This window comes from Geotrypetes seraphini, chromosome 9, assembly GCF_902459505.1.
Source record: "Geotrypetes seraphini chromosome 9, aGeoSer1.1, whole genome shotgun sequence".
Lineage (NCBI taxonomy): Eukaryota > Metazoa > Chordata > Amphibia > Gymnophiona > Dermophiidae > Geotrypetes > Geotrypetes seraphini.
In genome coordinates this window covers 65,517,892-65,539,863 of record NC_047092.1, presented here as the reverse complement: position 1 = coordinate 65,539,863, position 21,972 = coordinate 65,517,892, and the positions used below count along the sequence as shown (strand labels likewise).

The 21,972-nt window shown below is 41.5% G+C and overlaps 1 protein-coding gene across 1 annotated transcript in view; it reads left to right on the top strand.

Annotated features, from left to right (window-relative positions):
- The window catches only part of NELL2 (neural EGFL like 2), a 648,388-nt gene that overhangs the window by 18,513 nt on the left and 607,903 nt on the right, over positions 1 to 21,972 (top strand). Inside the window, exons 2-3 of the mRNA XM_033959423.1 lie at positions 1,232 to 1,527; positions 18,049 to 18,192. Coding sequence (XP_033815314.1) covers positions 18,144 to 18,192 — 49 coding nt within the window. The 5' untranslated portion in view covers positions 1,232 to 1,527; positions 18,049 to 18,143. The remainder of the gene's footprint in view (positions 1 to 1,231; positions 1,528 to 18,048; positions 18,193 to 21,972) is intronic.

Below are 21,972 nucleotides of genomic sequence, written 5' to 3'. Positions count from 1 at the left end.
CATGGGGAAGACAGAGGGGGGAGAAGGCCGCTGAAAGGACATGGGGAAGGCAGAGAGGGGAGAAGGATGCTGCCTGACAGGACATGGGAAAGATGGTGGGGGAGAAGGACACTGAAAGGAAATGGGGAAGAGGGAATGGGAAGAAGACGCTGGCAGAGAAGAAGACAGAGGTGCCAGACTATGGGGGGAGCGGAGGGAAAAAGATGGGTGCCAGACCAATTTGGGAGGGGGGAGAAAGGGAGAGGCACAGTAACAGAGCAAATGGAAGACACAGAGAGAAGAGAGGCAGTGGATGGAAGGAATTGAATGAGAACATGAAGAAAGCAGAAACCAGGCAATAAAGGTAGGAAAAAAATTATTATTATTTTTTTTTTTTGCTTAAGGATAAAGTAGTATATTAGTTGTGTTGATAAAAATTTATAAACATTAGAGGCTCTGGTAGAAACCCGTTTACAAAGTATGTATTCTTCCCAATTAATATTTCCAAATTAATAAAGTCTTTTTGCTTATTTTTAAATGGGTTTCTACCAGAGCCTTTAATTCAGTAGCATAATTAAATGAAATAACTATTTCTGTAGTTTATAGGGACAGGCGGGGACGTAGGGGATTCCTCACGGGGACGGGTGGGGACGGAGGGGATTCCTCGCGGGGACGGGTGGGGATGGAGGGATTCCTCGCGGGGACGGGTGGGGACGGGTGGGAGTCCTCGTGGGGACGGGTGGGATTTCTGTCCCCGCGCAACTCTCTACCTCAGACAAGCTGAAGTAACAAAAAAAAAAAAATGCTGAGGTTAAACTGTCCCTGCCAGCTGCACCCAGGGTGGACCACCCCCCCACCCCCCCTTTGGTATGCCACTATCTGGCCCTAACAGCTTAATGCTCTGTAGAAAAAGGGCCACTAAATGAAATTTCATTACCAGATCCATTAGCTATAGGGAGAATTATTTACTTTTGAAAGAAGAGAGGTGTTTCTTCCCCTTGAAAAACAGCATCTTGGCAATTACAAGATCACAACCCTAGGTTACTGTTTATTTTGGGTTTTATACTTGGACATATGCTCTCCCTGATAGTGCCTGTGAGCTGGGGGAGGATAAACATTGTACAAGGAAGAGCCTGCACCCAGATACTCGAGTTTCCAACCACTGCATTTGTAGAGGAAAACAAATAACACCATTATTATCTTGCATATCTGATTGGCCATTATAATCACTGGCTCATTTTATTTGTCACAGCTATTTCAACACATTCCTATTCTTCACATCTGTCATTTCGCGATGAAGACAAATGCTAAAACTCTGCAGAGCACTAGGTCCAGCAAGCGACCACGCAGCAGTTTAATGGCAGATTCTAAACGATGCACTTCCTGACCTTGATCTCTGCATTTATTTTGTCCAAGCTTCAGAATCAGTTTCAGATGATTGGAAGGATTACTGTAATCTCCATTTTCTCACAAGTGCATTGCTTTCAATTTCCATCTATGCTCCTGGACACCTCCTGCATTAAATGGTCACAGAAGATGAACAGTGTGGTGAGAATACTTCAAAATTACATTTGGTTCTTTTTGCTCCTTACTGCTCACATTCTCTGGTGTTATTCTAGGTGAGGGAGCCTTGTAATTGATTAAATTATATTCATTTGATCTATGCCCCATAGAATATGTGAGAAAAGAAGTTCTGAGCAATTCTTCAGCATTTTTGTATTTAGTGCAACTGCTTTACATGTAGAGGTGCTGAATGTGCATAATAATTTAACCCCTAGTGCTAGAGTTTGAATTAGTACAGTCACCATACATAACATAGCGTAAAATTTTATTTTTATACCGCAATACACCGTAAGGTTTGAAGCGGTTAACAAAATTAACTAAAGACTGTACATGAGCGGTGAGGGTACAAATGCACATAGCCTAGGAGCAAGACAAGATCAACATCAGACACAATCATGGTAAATTAATACATAGTATTAGATGTATCTGTGCATGGAGCATTTACAGTTATTTGGGGGGAAGAGCGTGAGTGACATTCGGAGAGAGCACAGGGTTCAATGTTCTACTAGAAACTTACTGAACAGGTATGTTTTTAAGTTTCACCTAAAATGAATGTATGATGAATAGGGCCCTATGATGGGCAGTAGTTCTGGCTTAAGTGAACTGCTTGGTTAGCAGTGGCATAGTAAGGGGCAGTCAGACCTTGGCGCCATTTTGCTAAGGACACGACACCCCTCCTCCTCTCTGCCCCATCCGGCTGAGGGGACATATGAATGAAGTCTACAAAATTCTGAGCAGAGTAGAACGGGTACAAGTGGATCAATTTTTCACTCCGTCAAAAATTACAAAGACTAGAGGACACTCGATGAAGTTACAGGGAAATACTTTTAAAACTAGTAGGAGAAAATTTTTTTTACTCAGAGAATAGTTAAGCTCTGAAACGCGTTGCCAGAGGATGTGATACGAGCGGATGGCGTAACTGGTTTTAAGAAAGGTTTGTACAAGTTCCTGGAGGAAAAGTCCATAGTCTGTTAAAAAAAAAAAATCTTTATTAATTTTTCAAAGCCAACACAAGTGCAAAACAATATACATACATATAATAATAATCATAATAAGCACTTTTATTCAATCAATAACAATACAGAAAAATGAACCCCCATTCCCATCCAATTCTTCCATAGTCTGTTATTGAGAAAGACATGGGGAAGCCACTGCTTGCCCTGTATCATTAGCATGGAATGTTGCTACTCCTTGGGTTTTGGCCAGGTACTAGTGACCTGGATTGGCCACCGTGAGAACGGGCTACTGGGCTTGATGGACCATTGGCATGACCCAGTAAGGCTATTCTTATGTTCACTTTGCCGCATGTACGTGCCCCTTGCCTTCCCCTGTACATTTTTTACTTCCTGGGCATGATGTTGTTGCCTACTTTGGCATCGGCTTTCTCTCTGACGTCACTTCTGGGACCCATGTCTAGGAAGTGATGTCAAAGGGAGAGCTGACACCGACGTGGGCATGTTGCTCACGCTGGAGAAGTTAGAAAGGTACAGGGAAAAGGAAGGGAGCGCACTTGGTGGTGGTGGTGGTGGGGCGGATAAGAGGGCGGGGGAGAAGTGCCACTGCCCTAGGTGCTGCTCACTTTTACTACGCCATTGCTTGGTAGGATAGCAGTTTTGTGATGTATGCTCTTTTAGGCCTATCTTGCAGGTTACCAATTCATAAAAATTTAGGAAAGAACTCCAAAAGAAACTAAGAAATAAAAACTACAGTAAGTAGATTCTAGGTAAACCAACAAGATATCTGATGGGCCGTTTTACTGAAATGCTATACAATTTGCAGTTACCAGAGTGTAATGCAAAATTTTATCGTGCATTACCTACAAATTTCACACTGCACCCTTTGTGGGTGTTCCCGCTATTTTTAATGCAGGTCATGTGTTAACGTTCCCATTAATGTGCTGTACTGAGAGTCAACTTGGGACTACTTATGACCACTTATGTAGGTTGTATGTAGTTCCATGTTAACTGCACATTATCTAGTTATCATGTAGTAAGTGTAATGTGCTAGCTGACTAATGCGTCCACACTCAGTCTCCACTCATGTTGTACCCCCTGAGAGAAAAAAAAAATTGAAAAGTGCAGTAACACATGGCTTAACATGTAGAAACTGGCAAACTACTGAAAAATCCCTTAAAGTGGTCACATATTATTCTATTTCTGTGCTTTAACCACATAGGGCCTGATTCTGTATAGGACACTGATATCGGCAGCCACCTAAGAAGCGGCTGCCGATCACATGTCAATCATGCAGCAGCATCCTATTCAGAGTCGTGTCTGCATTCTCGGACATACGCCTTAAATGTAGGCCAGCATTTTGTAGGCCTACATTTAAGGCGTTTGTCTCCTGTCTACGGAGATGACCATCCAGTGCAACTTCCGGGTGAATCCATACCCATGCCCTACCTTGGCAGCATTTTTTCTAAAAATGTGAATCCCAATTGGCTGCTGGACCGCCGCCGCCTAAAATCGGAACCTCGTTTCGAGAATCAGACCCTTAATGCTCTTTAGTAAAAGGACTATTGAATCTTTTATCATTGGTAGTACTTCCTCTTCCAAAGTTTCCAAGTGTATAAAAAATTTGTTATAAAACCAAATCATAACTTCTTAGTGGTTTACAAAGTCATGAAAAAGGGATTACACAATGTAAGTAACAAGGCTAAAAACAAAAAGTAAAATCAAAAGACTCATAACAGGACAAAACAAAATTACTAAACAAAAGGAATTAGGACAGTGATGACTGTACTATACCGGCGTGGCTCACTGTAGAGGTTAAGGAAGCGATCAGAAACAAAATAACCTCATTTAAGGAATGGAAAAGATAAAAAACGGACGAAAACTGGAATAAGCACAAACAACATCAACGCAGGTGCCATAAGGTGGTAAAAGGGGCCAAAAGAGACTACGAGGAAAAAATAGCCATGGAGGCAAAAAACTTCAAGCCGTTCTTTTGATATATTAAAGGGAAACGACCCGTGAAGGAAGCGGTGGGACCGTTGGATGACCAAAAAACAAAGGGAGCGCTAAAGGAGGACATACGCTGATAGGGCTAGTCTCGGTTAGGGCGCTGATCTTAGACCAGAGTGCTGCCGCGTGAGCGGACTGCTTGGCATGATGGACCACTGGTCTGACCCAGCAGCGGCAATTCTTATGTTCTTATGTTTAAAATGGTAAATTAGAGAACAGTAAATGAGCACATACTTCCCCGAATTTTATACAGGTTAAATTGCATGTGAAGAATATTCAGTGGTATTTAGGGAAGAATTTATCAAGGGGCGCTAGCCGATTTAGTGTGTGCTAACCACATTAGCATGCACTAACGATTACTAGGCACTAAAAGCTATGATGTGCATAAGAATATAATGGGCATCTTAGCATTTAGTACATGCTAATTATTTTCATGAGCTAACATAGTTACCTTGTACTAAATTGGTTAGTGCTCCTTGGAGATTTTCCCCCTTAATCAGTTAGTGCCACTGAATATCACCACAGACCGCTCTGTCCAAACTCTTTGCCTGAACATGCTTACTCTACCAGTACATTCTCATTGGTATTTTCCTGCCACAGATACTATTACTGGGAATTTTTGTCAGGATGTAGGAGTCATAGTGCAGGAAAAGCTCAAAAAATGACTGGTACGAAGGGGTGCTGAAAGGTTCTCAGTCCAACCAACCAACCTCCTAAATTCTGAGCGTTATTTTGCCATTGTAGCTAAAAGGAGTATAATCTTATTTCATTAAGTGCCAATTTCCAGAAATGAAATTCTATGTTTGACATTGTTTCAGATCACTGATTGAACATTCTCTTCTTGGTTGGGCTGAGAACTTTTCAGCACCATCTCATAGATGGGTATGAGAGAGAACCAGGGGAGTGGTGCATTTATCCAGTTACTCCCAGAGAGGGGCATTTTCATAACATATGTCTAAGTCTGATTTGGACGTCTAAAGTCGGCAGTAAGAACATATCCATTTTCGAAAGGCAAACCACCATGCATCTAGAAATATATATATATTTTTGAAAATCTTGTATCCGGACATCCAGGCCATTGGGACTCCCAGACTGTCTGGACATCTATCTTTATACTACATTTTCGAACAAAATTTCATCCAAGTCCCAAACACCCAGAGCAAGACCATTTGGACATGGGAGGGGCCAGTCCTGTAAAGGACTGGCCACCAGACATGGCAACAGAGCAGTGGGGGCATCTTAGATGGCACTGCTGTGAACTTCACAAAAAGGGTGCCAGAAAAAACATCTCACTAGAAATCCATTATAGGTTATGATGAGCCCCCCAAAACACCTACAAACCCACTATACCCACCAGTCTACAACCCTAATAGCCCTTATGGCTGCAGGGGGCACCTATATGGCAGTAGAGTAGGGTTTGGGGAAGTTTGATAGGCCCACATTTTCTACCATGAATGTAGTGATTAGAGTAGCTTATGGGCCTGGGTCGTCCTCTCTATGGTTCACTTGCCCACCCACTAGGCTATTTAAGATGCCTGTGTGCAGCTCTACTAAGATGCCTCATACCAGATGCTGCTTTTTTAGAGACAGGTATGTACATTTTTGTTTTCATTTTTGTGTGGTGGAAGTGGATCAGTGAGCACTGAGGGAGTGTGGGAGTGTCTTATCTTGAGGCGTTTAGTGGTTATCTGGTCAGTTTTGGCACCTTTGTGGCACTTAAACCCTTCTAAAATAGGTCTAGTTCCAAATGTATAAGTTCTGTCCAGGATGTCTTGCAAAATGTTTGATTATTGATGCAAGACGTCCATGTCTAACCCGCCCTTGACACTGCCCAAAACACGCCCATAATACGTCTCCACTATGCCTATCTTGTGCTCTGAACATACAGAGGCTGGAATACCTTGCTAGATGTACAAAAAGATGATTTCAAGGTCGTCCAAGTGCTAATTTAGGATGCTTTTTAGACATTTATGCTTTTTTTTTTTAATTAAGGGCCTCAGAGTTTATATAAGAGGGAGTGCTGAAAAGTTCTCTGTTCAACCACAAAGTGAATGATGGTTCAATCAATGATCTGAAACAATGTCAAACATAGAATTTCATTTCTGCATATTGGCATGTAACAACAAAATACGTAAGATAACACTTTTTTCAGCCAAAGTGGCAAAATAATGCTCAGAATTTAGGAAGTTGGTTGGGTTGAGAAATTTTCAGCACCCCTTTGTATGGTGCTCATATTTTGGCAGAGGCCAAATTTAGGTACCATTTACTAAATCTGGGCCTAAATGTCTATTTTAATTTTTTTTTCATTATATGTTATCACTTAAAACCAAGATCAGAAGTCCTAAACATAATCCCCTCAATATTTGGCATTATTTAACCGGCCAGGAACAGCTCATATTCAGTGGGAGATAGTAAGTTACCTCTTCTAAATATTCACTGTTAGAGACTAGCTGCAAATATTAATGCGCTGGCCTGCTAAGTTTAGCGGCCAGATTGGACTGGGTAAAAAACAGGCCTACCTTTGGCCACTATTAACTTAACCTGCTAGCACTGAAGATTATCTGTCTTTTTATGACCGGCACTAATTTTACCAGCTACAGCAGTGGTCTCAAACTTGCGGCCCGGGTCCCACATCCGGCCCGCCAGGTACTATTTTGAGGCCCTCGGTATGTTTATCATAATCACAAAAGTAAAATAAAACAGTTTCTTGATCATATGTCTCTTTAACTATAAATAACAATATTATTATTAAGACTTAGCCAAAAGAAAAGATTTATAAACCATAAAGAGTTTTACCTCATGCAAAATTGTCATTTTTCTGAGGCCCTTCAAGTACCTACAAATCCAAAATGTGGCCCTGCAAAGGGTTCGAGTTTGAGACCACTGAGCTACAGTAAAATTAGTGCCGGTCATAAATTACCGTATTTTTCGCTCCATAAAACGCACTTTTATTCCTCCCCAAAAGTAGGTGTAAATAAGGGTGCGTCTTATGGAGTGAATACACCCCCCCCCCCCAGGTACCTTTTTTAATTGTGCTTTATCGGCAGGAGCTTTCCGTGCTCCTGCCCTTCCCTCCGTAAACCACTGCCTCCTGACGTCTTCCGGCAGATGCAGAGCAGTGCAAAAGGCAGGTGCGAGCTTTTCACAGCCTGCCTGGTCCCGCACTGCTCTCAAAATAGCTTCTGTCAGTTCTCGCGGGACACAAAGCTATTCAGAGAACAGTGCAGGACCAGGCAGGCCACGAAAAGCTCATGCCTGCCTTCTGCACCGCTCTGCAGCTGCCAGAAGACATAAGGTTGTGGAGTGTGTTGTTGTTGAGAAGACATAAGGTGGCAGCGATTTACGGAGGGAAGGACAGGAGCACAGAAAGTTCCTGCCAATAAAGCACAATTTAAAAAAGGTACCGGGGAGGGGGAGGGGGGATGGAAGAGACTGCCAGTGATACTGTGCCGGGGGTTGGGGAGGGGGGTGGAAGAGACTGCCAATGATACTGTGGGCCAGCAGCACACCAGTTGTTTTTCAAAAGCATATGTTGGCTTATTCCAGCTACAAGTTACTGACATATGGCAGCATTAGATCTCCTAAAGCACAGGGCTCCAGTGGTCTCTCCAATACTTTTTACTTTGTAATAAAAAAGTTGTTTTAAGAGGCTCTACTCTTTTACTTGAGTATTTTTTTGATGAGTTTCTACTGTTACAGTACTTTACTATTGCAGCCTGATCCCTGGTAAATAGTCCCCTTTTTCATATGGAAAAGAACCCAGTGCCAAGTATAATGGCACTAAATTTTAAAGGGTGAAAAACTTTGGGGCTGTGACAAAAAGGGGCCTTTCCATCCCCTTAGGTGGGTCTTTCCCACACTCTAAGGTCACTTTGCCATGGATGGAAAATGGTTGTTTTTTCATATTCTGATTTAGTGACTCCTGGACCCTGAAACACAGGACCTATACGAGCTGCAGCTGGTTAGAAATCAGAAGGCTCTTGGCCTAGAAGTCCTGAGTGAGAGGTTCTTGGAAGGTCTCTAGAGCTGGCCTCAGGCTATAGCACTGCAGCTCCCCCAGTCCCATAGCAGCAAAGCTTCTTCACTCCTCCCCCTTGGAAGGGATTTCCCAAAGATATCCCATGCCTTGCTTCTTTTTTTGGCAGCTTCCTCCTTCATCATGTGCTCAGAGGTTTAGGTTCAATCAGATGCAAGCTGGCAGTGTCCCACTGTTCTGTTGCCATGATCTTGTTCTGGGCGTTTCGGACTTGGATGAAATTTTGGTTGAAAATGTAGTATAAAGATAGACATCCTGGTGGTCTGGGCGCCCCAATGCCTGCCTGCCTACCTGCCAGCCACTAGGCCTACCTACCTACCTACCTGCCTGCCACTATGCCTGCCTGCCCTGTCAGGGCCTACCACTAGACCACCAGAGGGGGGACAGGGCAGGGTGGTGGGACAGGGTATACCATTTGATTCAGAATTTTTTTTCTTGGCTTTTCCTCCTGTAAATATAGGGTGTGTCTTATGGTCAGGTGCATCTTATGGAGCGAAAAATACGGTAACTGCATAACTAGCCAATTAGCTTCAATAATTGGGAGCTGATAATTATTGGTGCTAAATAGCAATAATTTGAATTTACATGCGTGCTTTTAGTCACTATAAAGATGTGCGCACAAGTTTTTCCATGTGGATCCAATAAGGGGGTGGCCATGAGAGGGGCATAGGCAGTTCCTGGAATTTGTGTGGAGTGTTTCAGAAAAGGCCGATCCACACCTTATTTAGGTATGAAGATTCACACCTAAAATTTGCTATAGATTCTGATGCTAAATGCTATTCTATAAACAGCACCTAACTTGAAGCACCCTTTATAAAATAGCCTAGTTTGGGGTGTCTGCCAGAAAGTAGGTGTGGTTAGTGGCAGATCAGGGTGTGTTTGGCATGGTGAGTACCTAAAGTGGACTTAGGCACTGGTAGGTGCCTAACTTAGGCACAGGTATTTAGGCCAAGAAAACCCCTGGCATAAACAGGGAGCGCTTAAGTTAAGGAAGTCGACTTTAGGTACTGCTAGGTATGATTCTATAAACAGCACCTAACTTGATTGAAATGCAGTAAGTGCCGTGTTCCTTGGTACCTACCAAATTAGGCACCGTTTAGAGAATGAGGGATTTACCCCCTCTTTTACAAAGGTGTGCTAAGCTTTTTAGCACGCGCTAAACACACGCTAAACGCTAACATGTGCATGTTATCCTAGGGACCGTTGCTGGGTCAGACCAATGGTCCATCCTGCCCATCAGTCCGCTCACGTGGTGGCCCCAAGGTCAAGACCAGTCTCACCAGTTTAGCATGAACTTGTCCAACTTTGTCTTGAAACCCTGGAGGGTGTTTTCCCCTATAACAGACTCTGGAAGAGCGTTCCAGTTTCCCACCATTCTCTGGGTGAAGAAGAATTTCCTTACGTTTGTACGGAATCTATCCCCTTTCAACTTTAGAGAGTGTCCTCTCGTTCTTCCTACCTTGGAAAGGGTGAACAGTCTGTCTTTCTCTACTAAGTCTAGTCCCTTCAGTATTTTGAATGTTTCGATCATGTCCCCTCGCAGTCTCCTCTTTTCAAGGGAGAAGAGGCCCAGCTTCTCCAATCTCTCACTGTACGGCAACTCCTCCATCCCCTTAACCATTTTAGTAGCTGTTCTCTGGACCCTTTCGAGTAGTACCGTGTCCTCCTTCATGTACGGCGACCAGTGCTGGATACAGTACTCCAGGTGAGGGCGCACCATGGCCCGGTACAGCGGCATGATAACCTTCTCTGATCTGTTCGTTATCCCCTTCTTGATCATTCCTAGCAATCTGTTTGCCCTTTTTGCCACCATAGCGCATTGTGCAGATGGCTTCATGGACTTGTCGATCAGAACTCCCAAGTCCCTTTCCTGGGAGGTCTCTCCAAGTACCACCCCGGACATCCTTTATTTGTGCATGAGATTTTTGTTCCCGACATGCATCACTTTGCACTTATCCACATTGAACCTCATTTGCCATGTCGATGCCCATTTCTCGACCTTGATTTTGTCACATTGCAGATCTTCGCAATCCCCCTGTCTTCACTACTCTGTATAACTTCATATCGTCCGCAAATTTAATCACCTCACTCATCATACCAATGTCCAGATCGTTTATAAAGATGTTGAAGAGCACAGGTCCAAGCACCGAGCCCTGCGGCACCCCGCTGGTGATGCTCTTCCAGTCTGAGAATTGTCCATTTACCCCCCACTCTCTGTTTCCTATGCTCCAGCCAGTTTTTAATCCATGTGAGTATTTTACCCTCGATTCCATGGCATGCAATTTTCCAAAGTAGTCGTTCGTGTGGAACTTTGTCGAACGCCTTCTGAAAATCCAGATATACAATGTCGACTGGGTCGCCCTTGTCTATCCGCTTGTTTACTCCCTCGAAGAAGTGCAGCAAGTTCGAAGAACCCACAGTAAATGGCTAACACTCCAAAATTTATGTTTTCTTTTTAAAAAATAATCTCTGGTAAGTTATATTACAATAAATGTCACGCTTAATGCATGCCAGTGCACATCAAGATTTGATAGCCCAGTCATCAGCAGTGTTGAAATGCAGAACTATTAGAACTATTCTGTGTTCTCTCATCATGTTTTTCCATTATGTCCTATATAGAAAACTGGCTCAGAGCTATGACTTTCATTTTTTATTAAAAGTAAACTGGTAATGTTGCAGAGAACCACTTTCGGTCGATACATGATGCAGGAGCATCTTCTGATATCAACATGTTATCAAACTAAACCACTCAATTATCAGAATCCTAAAAACATGTCAAACAGCACTATACATAGGCTAATTTATCATTACAATTGAATATCAACTTATGGAAACAAGCTTAGGTCTTTTATTCACTGCCTTATATTTTTGATACATAAAAAAAACAGCTGAGGAGTGAAGTCAAAATGACAAACTACACAAATAGGAAAGTACTTCACTGTTACTGTGTTCAGAAACTTATGCAGCAGCAATTCTCTTAGAAAGGAAAAAAACCCTCAGATACACCAACATATATACACCAGCCATTATCTATAATTGGCAACTTCTAAACAATTTATGCGAGCACAAAATATAATTTTGGTAAATGCAAAAACTTATCCTAGGGGACTTTTAACAAACAGCTATAAAATATGACTTACACTTCTCCCTCCATATTCGCTGTGATAGGGGATTAACAAAACTGCAAATACAGAAAAACCGCAAATAACTTTTTCATGTTATTTGCTGTTTTCTATTAAAAACTATCGTGAATATGGTGAAACCATGAATAACATGATGGGAGACCTGGCCAGTTCCTGAAGGAGAGGCAAAACATGGTGAAAAAGTGCCGGGAATTGGCGATTTTCTCTGTAAACGCTTGGAATCAGCGATTTCTCTATGCAAGCTGAAGTAATTGGGGGAGGGGGGGGGGGAAAGAGGAGCCAGCAAGCTAAAACCCGCAAATAATCGAAACTGCGAATGCTGAAACTGTGAATATGGAGGGAGAAGTGGATATGGGACATTACAACAAGCACTCAAAAATTGTGGAAAATCAAATTACCCTAATCACAAAAATGATGAGGATGAGAAATGTCTTTTCAAAAGTTTGATGTGATCAGCATGTTATCCGTTTGTATATCTCCTGAAGAAGCTCAGTTTTGAGCGAAACGGAGACGCTCCATAGAGCCTGTGACCAGCATCCCATTTGTGATAATAGATTGGTAGTCACTTCATCTGGAGTAAAGAAGGATTAATGCCTATAGAAGCTAAATACCCCTAATAATTATATAAAAGAAAGTTGTGTATATGGGGCTTGCTGAAACCGGTGATAGTCTGCATTAGGCAGTTTTGACATAGACTAGTTCTAAAAATCAAACTGCTGCGAGCACTTGAGGTTTCCTTATCCCTGGGTAATCAAGTCTCAAGTTTCTTTAAAATATTTGATTTGATTGCAAAATCCAAATCCAATGCAATTTACATTTAGTTAAAAATTAGGTTAAAATAAAATATAAAAAACCAAGACAATTAGTACTAATTTTAATAAAATAATACGTTTGAAAAAGGGAGGAGAAAAAAGAGGATTAAATATAATTCATAAACAAATAAAAAGGGATAGATAATGAAACAAGAGGTTTGGGAATGTTACCCACTTAATTTTTATTTGGCAGTATTCCTAGTCCACTGTAAAATAATAAAATTTAAATTAATCAGTTAAAAGCGTCCTTAAAAAGCCAACTTTTTATGAGACTTTTAAACTTACTGTATTTGAGTTTCCAGTTCATAGTGTATGTCATCACGAATGGCTTTAAGATGATAAATGATTAATTCATTTGAATACTACAAAAAGATGAAAGAAGTGGTTGATGAGTGACCAAAACGTTTTGAAAAGACATCATTTCTCATCCTCATCATTTTTGTGATTAGGGTTACATGGGACATTCCCACATTCTAAGGCCAATTTTACCGCTGGGGTAAATTAATGGCCACATGCTAATTTTCCCCTTGGTGTGTGAGCCCCCTATCACTATCTATTTTGTAGAAAGCAGAGATTCATGCACTTAGAATGTGCTAATCAGTTAGCTCATGGCAACACCCATGCACTAATTAGCACAGAATATGCCCACTCAACACCCCAGTGAAAAAAAAATTAAAATCTGGGATATATTCTCTCAGGGTTTCTGTAACTGGCATTGTGCTTGTTGCAGGTTTCTAGGTCTCGCTGCGTCTTTTCATGTAGAAACTTTTTCAGCCATCATTCTATGGCTGTCTTCAGAGTATGCCGTAAGGTCTGTCTTTGTAAATAGTTTATCCACTGACCTGATTGGGAACAGGGCAGTCTGTTGTTACAAATTTGAATTTTGGTGGAAAAATCAGTTGGTCTCTTTTTTTTTCTCATAGAATGGAAAAATCTCTGATAAGTTTAAAGATGTTCTCTCCGTGAAGCTGGGTTATGTGTTCTCTCAGAGTTTCTGCAGCTGGCATTGTGCTTTTTGCAGGTTTCTGGGTCTTGTGTCTTATCAGGTAGAAACCAACATTTCAGCCATAAAAAAAAAAAGAGACCAACTGATTTTCCTTCCAAAATTCAAATATGTGACCAATGGACTGCCCTGGAAATTGGCGAATGTCACACCTATCTTCAAGAAGGGATCGAGGGGTGACCCCGGGAACTACAGGCCAGTGAGTCTGACTTCAATTATAGGGAAGATGGTGGAAGCTATGATCAAGGAAGGCATTTGCGAGCACATCGAAAAGAATGACCTATTGAGAACAAGCCAGCACGGATTCTGTAAGGGAAGGTCGTGCCTAACGAACCTTCTGTACTTCTTTGAGGGAATAAGCAGTCGGGTGGACAATGGGGAACCCATAGACATCATTTACCTCGATTTTCAAAAGGCTTTTGACAAGGTGCCACATGAAAGGCTGCTTAAGAAGCTGTGGAACCACGGGGTGGGAGGGGATGTGCACAGATGGATCAAGCACTGGTTGTCGGGCAGACTGCAGAGGGTCGGAGTAAAGGGTCAATATTCTGACTGGCGGGGAGTCACAAGCGGTGTACCACAGGGGTCGGTGCTGGGGCCGTTACTCTTTAACATATTTATCAATGACCTGGAAAAGGAGGCAAAGTGCGAGGTTATAAAATTTGCAGACGATACCAAACTGTGCGGCAGAGTTAGGACCAGGGAGGAGTGTGAGGACCTACAAAGAGACCTGGACAAGCTTGAAGACTGGGCAAACAAATGGCAAATGCGCTTTAACGCGGACAAATGCAAGGTCATGCATATAGGGAAAAAGAACCCGTTGTTCAACTACAAATTGGGGGGGGGGTATTGTTGGGAGACAGCAGACTTGAGAGAGACTTGGGTGTGCTGGTGGATGCATCACTGAAGCCATCTGCTCAGTGCGCAGCAGCCTCGAAAAAAGCCAACAGGATGCTTGGCATCATAAAGAAGGGCATAACAACCAGAACACGGGAAGTCATCATGCCATTGTATCGAGCGATGGTGCGTCCACATCTGGAATACTGCGTTCAGTATTGGTCGCCGCACCTCAAGAAGGACATGGCGGTACTTGAGAGAGTCCAAAGGAGAGCAACGAAAATGGTAAAAGGGCTGGAACACTGCCCATACGCCGAGAGGTTGGATAGGCTGGGGCTCTTCTCTCTGGAAAAGAGGAGGCTCAGGGGAGATATGATAGAGACCTTCAAGATCATGAGGGGCATAGAGAGGGTGGATAGGGACAGATTCTTCAGACTGAAGGGGACAACAGGTACGAGGGGGCATTCGGAGAAACTGAAGGGAGATAGGTTCAAAACAAACGCAAGGAAGTTTTTTTTCACCCAAAGGGTCGTGGACACTTGGAATGCGCTACCGGAGGAAGTGATCAGGCAGAGTACGGTACAGGGATTCAAACAGGGATTGGACGGATTCCTGAAGGATAAAGGGATCATAGGATACTGAGGGAGGAACTGGGATGTAACACAAGTATAGAATGCTAACCAGGTAATGAGTATAGAAACCAGGTCGTGCATGTGCAAGACCGGAGGATTAGGACTTCGATAGGAAGACAGGACTTAAATGAGAAACCAAGGTGGCAAGGGAGCCCCCTCTGGTGATACAGACAGGTCGTGACCTGTTTGGGCCGCCGCGGGAGCGGACTGCTGGGCGGGATGGACCTGTGGTCTGACCCGGCAGAGGCACTGCTTATGTTCTTATGTTCTTATGTTCCCAATCAGTCCAATGGACGCACTATTTGCACAGACAAATTGCAGACCTCACAGCATGATGGCTGAAACGTTGGGCTAAGAACTTTTCAGTGGCCCCTTGTAGTTTCCTACATTTTTTATATACAGCTCCAACATGGTAAACCTTTACTGATGATTTTGATGGCTTCTCTGCTGGACTTTTACCTTGTAATCAGAGTACAACAAACTTGCCTGTGCTTCCTTTGTAGACAGATATCAGTATCATACTGAATGCACAGATTAATGGGGCCCTTTTACTAAGTATGCTAAAAAGTAGTTTCCTTTGCGCTGAGGCCACTTTGCGCCGTGGGAAAACTTAGTTTTAAAGAGCTCCGACGGGGAGTGTAGGGGGAACCCCCCCACTTTACTGCATAGTGTTTGCGCTGCCATTGGGGGAAGGTGTGGGGATGCAACCCCCCACATTATAGAGAAAACGGAACTTTTCTTGAAAAAAATAGGAAAAAGTTCCATTTTCTCTATAATGGAGGGTTCCAACCCCCAACCCCCCCCAACAGCAGCGTGAACACTATACAGTAAAGTGGGGAGGAGGGGTTCCCCACTCACACCCTGCTTCGGAGCTCTTTAAAACTAAGTTTTCTGCGGCGCACTTCTTTCTTGCGCCGAATTGTCAGCGCTCGATTGTCGGCGCACTAATGTCTCACGCGCGACTGACTATGAACCACATTATGATGCAGTCTCTAGTCATTCCCCACCTGAAATTAGCATTTTCCACATCAGCTCTTTAACACAGCATTCACAGTTAGGGTTACCATGCGGCTCCAGAAAAAGGAGGACAGATTGATACATCCAGATTTTATTTCCATTGCTTTCAATGGGAGTGAAACTCAGATGTCTCAATCTGTCCTCCTTTTTCTAGACTTAATCCAAACTACCCAAGTGGTCCAAATTATAAATAATCTTATAAAGGATATAACCCACTAAATATAGAAAGTGCAACACAAACTTAAATCCTAATCCAGGAAAAGGCCTCAGAATTGGAGCCTACGCGTAGTCCTATCATGGACTGAACTGTCAGCGTAGTAAAACACTCCACGCTCCAGTCATAGGCCAAAAAACCTGGAGTCTATAAAGTTTTTTTCTAACTAAATATTAATTTTTGTAAACTTTTTTTCTTTTTTCTCTCTAAGTTAAACCCTAAAAGTCCATATTAAAATATTCATATCAAAAATGTTCAATTAAATAATGTTTTAAATAAACCTTCAGGGTGTATATTCTGCAGTTACTTTATTAACATAGCCTCACTCTAACTAAATGTAGACGTTGCAGTTTCTTAAGGTTAGAGAAATGAAAGGCAACATAGTAGCAAATGGTCAAAAAGTCTCATAATGATTTTACAATTCACTTATCTTAAACGGTGTTCATTTGTAGCTTTAGGAGACAAGTCGCAGTCTAATTAATGCCTGTGCACTGGCTATGCCGCCAGCGTTTCGTGGACAATAATGTAAGTCCACTGCTTCAGGGCTAATAGCCAAAGTACATTAAGGCATCTAGAATATAGCATTAGTGTACGTTCTATGTAAAGAATACAGTAACAGATGTAACAATACTCACTGTGTGCATGTCAGCTACCAAACATTCTCTAGCAAAAATAAAATGGCGACAGCGTTTAATTTATGCACTTCCATTCAAGGAAGTAGTCATGTGGCACTATGACCTCACAGTCATGTTCAAGTTAGAGCACTGAACTCCTATCAGAATAATGGCATAACTGGAAAGATATATTAATAAAAGTGTTGCCATTCTAAATTTCTGTTAAGACCACAAGGGTCTAAAGTCCCTAATCGATTAATCCAGCGTTGTTCACGCTGAGCTAGATACCGTCTATAGTCCCCTCCTCTGGTGTTCCGATCGACAATCTCAATAACAATACCCTTAAGAGAAAGGAACCCATGATTTTTGTCAATACAATGTTTTGCCAACGGGGCAGTAAGCACTTGATTTTTAATTTTACTCTTATGCTCAGTAAGGCGAATGTTAAATCTCCTAGATGTTTGTCCTACATAGAGCAATTTGCAGGGGCATTGTAGAATATATACGACTCCTTGAGACTTACAATTGGAGGTATGTCTTAATTGATAGTTTTTATTATCTCTAGGGTTACAAAATATACTGGTGTTCATCATGATTATACACATTTGACAACTGCCACAGCCATGATGACCTTGGGGAGAACTGTCAGTATATTTCAACAATCCAGGAAGCATAGGTGGACATAAGATTTCCTTAAGATTTCGTTTTCTACGATATGCTATCCTTAGATGGAAATTTTGAAATATCCCTGAGATTTTTAAAATCTCCCAATGTTTTCTCAGGGATCTAACGGTTTGATAACTGTCATTTGAAAAAGTTAAGACACAAGTCATCACACGTTCCTCCTGAGGTGAAGAGTTTTTATTTTTGGGAATCAGTAAATATTCACGATGGTTATATAATGCATGTTTATATGCCGCTGTAACAATTTTCAAAGGGTACCCTCGTTGAAGAAATCGATTTTTCAGTATATTAGCCTGCCTCTTATATTCTAAAGTAGAGGAACATATTCTCCTAATCCTAAGGAATTGGGAATACGGTAAACTCTTCTTCAAGGTAGAAGGATGTGCACTAGAAAAAAGAAGTGCAGAGTTACATTCAGTAGGCTTAAAATATACTTCAGTCTGAAATCTTCCATCTTGTATGGTTATTTGAACGTCAAGGAATGAGATTTTATCAACACTGTAAGAGTGAGTAAATTTCACTTTGGAATGACATGAATTTATATATTGCAGGAATTGGATAAGTTCTTCTTCATCTCCATTCCAAACATCCCAGAAAAAAATGAAAATAGATTTTAATTCCTTTGAAAGCAATGGAAGTATAGAGCATGGATAGAGATATCTCAATCTGGAGCCATATGGTAACCCTATCTGCAGGTAAGGAAGAAGTTACCATGGGATTCCCGTGAGAATGGAAGAAGATGGCAGGGGATTCCCATGGGGGTGTAGTCAGAATCTCTGGTGACTCTAGAACAGCTGTCTCAAACTCAAATCCTTTGCAGGGCCATATTTTGGATTTGCAGGTACATGGAGGGCCGCAGAAAAATAGTTAATGTCTTATTAAAGAAATGACAACAGATTTCTTCAAATAATAACAAATTATTACTTATTATGACTGGGGTTGCCATTCAACAAATTACTTATAATTGGAAAAACTAGAGTAGATTAAATTATAATTTTTGGTGGAATTCTCTATGTCATATATATAAAATGGAAAGATTTATTGCAATACAGAAAGGGTGTTTTAAGAAATTTCAAGATGTGTGGGAGCCATTAACAAAATAGTGTACTGATTAAAGGACATTTTTTCCCTTGAATTTACAAGTTCAATTGTGAGGGGGGGGAGGGAGGGTAATTTATTATTACAAACGTACAAGGTATTTGATTATATGATAAGAAAGGGTGGGAAGGGTGGGAGATAAGAGCATATCATTTGTACCATTGATGATTATTAAGTGATATATTTATTGTTAATTTGTTTGAATATATTGTCACATTTATTGTAAGTTTGAAAATGAATAAAGATTAAAAAAAAAAAGAAATGACAACTTTGCATAAGGTAAAACTCGTTATATTAACTAAAACGAGTTTTACCCTATGCAAAGTTGTAATATAGTTTATAAATCTTATAACTATAAGTCATATAGTTGTAATAAAGTTTATAAATCTTTCCTTAATTGCTTCTGATAATTTCAACTATACACAGCTAAAAGCAGTGCAACATGCAGAAAATGAAAAACTATCAAAGAATCAACTGCAAGAGACATGATTTTGGACCAACTATTTTGAGGCCCTCAGTATTATAAAGAATGATTCTTTATGGGAAAACTTGTACCTTAAGTGTCTGGTGGTCGCGTCTGCAACCGCCTTCAGCTCTCACCTCCTCCAGTACTGGACACACACACTAGCTGCACTGCCTTCAATGGTTACCTTACGTTCTGGAACATTGCCCGCCTCACTGCTGTAACCTCATGCAAGCACTTTCCTGCGTCTGCATGCGATTAGACTCCACCTCACAATCGCGTACAAATGCAGGAAAGCACTTGCATGAAGTTACAGGGACTTCCGGACATTTAAGGCACAAGTTTTCCATAAAGAATCACTCGTTATAGTACTGAGGTCCTCAAAATAGTACCTGGCGGGCTGGGTTTGAGACCACTGCTCTAGAATGAGACCTGAAATGCAATGAGAGGCAATTGGAGCACCAGAATGAGGCTTGAAACATTTGGAGAATGGTAGCTGGAGCACCAGAATGAGACTTGGAATGCTCATCAAGACAACTGGAACACCAGACTGAGGCATGGAATACACATTAGATGAATAGTGAATACCATCCAAAAAAATCATGGGAGACTGTTGGGATTGGAAGGAAACAGAGGGCTACAAGCAACTAAATGTGTTGAATCCTGGGTGGGTAAGGAGGAGATTAATTGTGAGGATAGGTAGGGATGGAATGGATCTTAGCGGGTATGGATGGGTATATTTTAGATGGGGCTGGATGAATTTTCTGCTACTTTGCAACAAAACCATTTTAAACAATTAATATAGCTGAGTAAATAAACTCCTAATTTCTGAGATGTTTTTTAAATGTAATGATTTGATCACATATTTGCTGGTACTCCATTTATCTATCTCTGGAAGCTTTACAATGTATTTACTGGATCAAGATTCAGGACCTTCTCCATGAAAACTAGACAGACAATTTAGTAGACTAAAGACTCCAGCTTTGAGGAGAAAGAAAAAAAATCCATTCTGCAAGAAGCTGGCCTAAATCAAACCTCTTATTTTAAGAAATTCTTTCACCATTAAATAATTACCTTAACATCTTCAAGAAAGACAACAATTATGGAATTCATGTTGAATCAGTTGCTACTGAAATGTAAATTGTATACCTCTTTCCAACATTATCAGTCACATTATCAGTCTTTCTTTTCCAATAGTGCACACTGTTTTGGATGTGTGTACTATTTACAACATAGGAACTCTTAAAAAAATAAATTGAGTTTTTCCTGTCATTTTAAGCAAAAAGTGCTATGGGAAATTGACATTTTCAAACAAATACACATCCCTATTGGATATCGAGGGACATTTTTGATATGATGACCAAATTATATTTTAGATGTTTTTGTAGAAAAATGTCCAAAAATTAAGTGCCAAACAAGGTCATTATCAAACCAGAAAATCAGTGTCAGGTCAAAAGCGCACCGGGACAAAGGCGCGCCCAGACAATTGAGCGCAGTGCGCGCCGCCGCGCCGCTCTAAATTACTATTTTTAGGGCTCTGATGGGGGGGTGGGGGGGAACCCCCCACTTTACTTAATAGACATCGCGCCACGTTGTGGGGTCGTTGTGGGGGGAGTGGGGGGTTGTAACCCCCCACATTTTACTGAAAACTTCACTTTTTCCCTGTTTTTAGGGAAAAAGTTCAGTATACAGTAAAATGTGGAGGGTTACAACCCCCCAAACCCCCCATAACGCCGGCGCGATGTCTATTAAGTAAACTGGGGGGGTTCCCCAACAAAACCCCCCGTCGGAGCCCCTAAAAACTGTAATTTAGAGCGGCGCACGCTGCGCTCAATTGTCGGCGCGCGCTTTTGTCTTTCGCGCCGTTGTCTGTGAACCCAGAAAATCATCTGTCTTTTAGAACACCCTATTTTAGATGCTTTTGTGCTCAGTGCGTCTTTCTTTAAGGGACATTTTCAGAGAAAAAAACCTCCAAGGGGAAAATACACTAAAACAAGCGATTGAGATATCTGGGGGCCAGCAGTCTTACTAGACTGGCTGCACAGACATCCCAGCAGAGCAGTGGGGCAGTGAACTTCACATAAAAGGTCCCAGGTACATATCACATCATAAACCCCTTGTATTGTATGATGAGTCTTTCAGGAATAGCAAAGAAGTACTATACCCGACTATACACCATTATAATAGCCCTAATGCCTACAGGTGTCACCTATATGTGGATTCAGTGGGTATTTTGTGAATTTGGGGGCATTCGCACTTTCCACCACAAGTGTATGAATGGGATATGGGCCTAGGTTTCCTTTTTTACAGTTCACTACATTGACCACTAGGGACTTGTTGCACTAAGAGGAATGGTCATTATCTCTGCAGCTATCATAGAGTCTGGTATGTGCTCTCACTTTCACCTCTTAAGGAGGGGGGGGGGGAGGGGGAGAGAGGGATAGTGACTACTGAGGGATTAAGAAGGAGTCATGCCTTTATTCCTCCAGTGGTCATCTGTAAGTTTGGGCAACTTTTAGGCACTTAGTTGTTATTGAACCAGGTCTAGCCCAAAATGTCCTATTTTTTGGTACTGGATGGTTTTACAATATTTCATTCCAAATTATAAGACTGCCCTAGTCCCACCCTAAACATGCTCCAAAATGCCCCCTTGAGATTTAGACAAAGTACAGAGAAAAATGTCTTAAATTTGAGTTTTGAAAAAAGAGATTTGAATGTTTTTGAAAAAAAAAAGGCCATCTGTAGCTTTGTGTCATTTTTTTTTTTAATTCTTTATTCATTTTCAAATTTACAATAAGTGTAACAATATATCCAAACAAATTAACAATAAATATAACACTTAATAATCATCAATGGTACAAATACACACTCTTATCTCCCACCCTTCCCACCCTTTCTTATCATATACCTTATA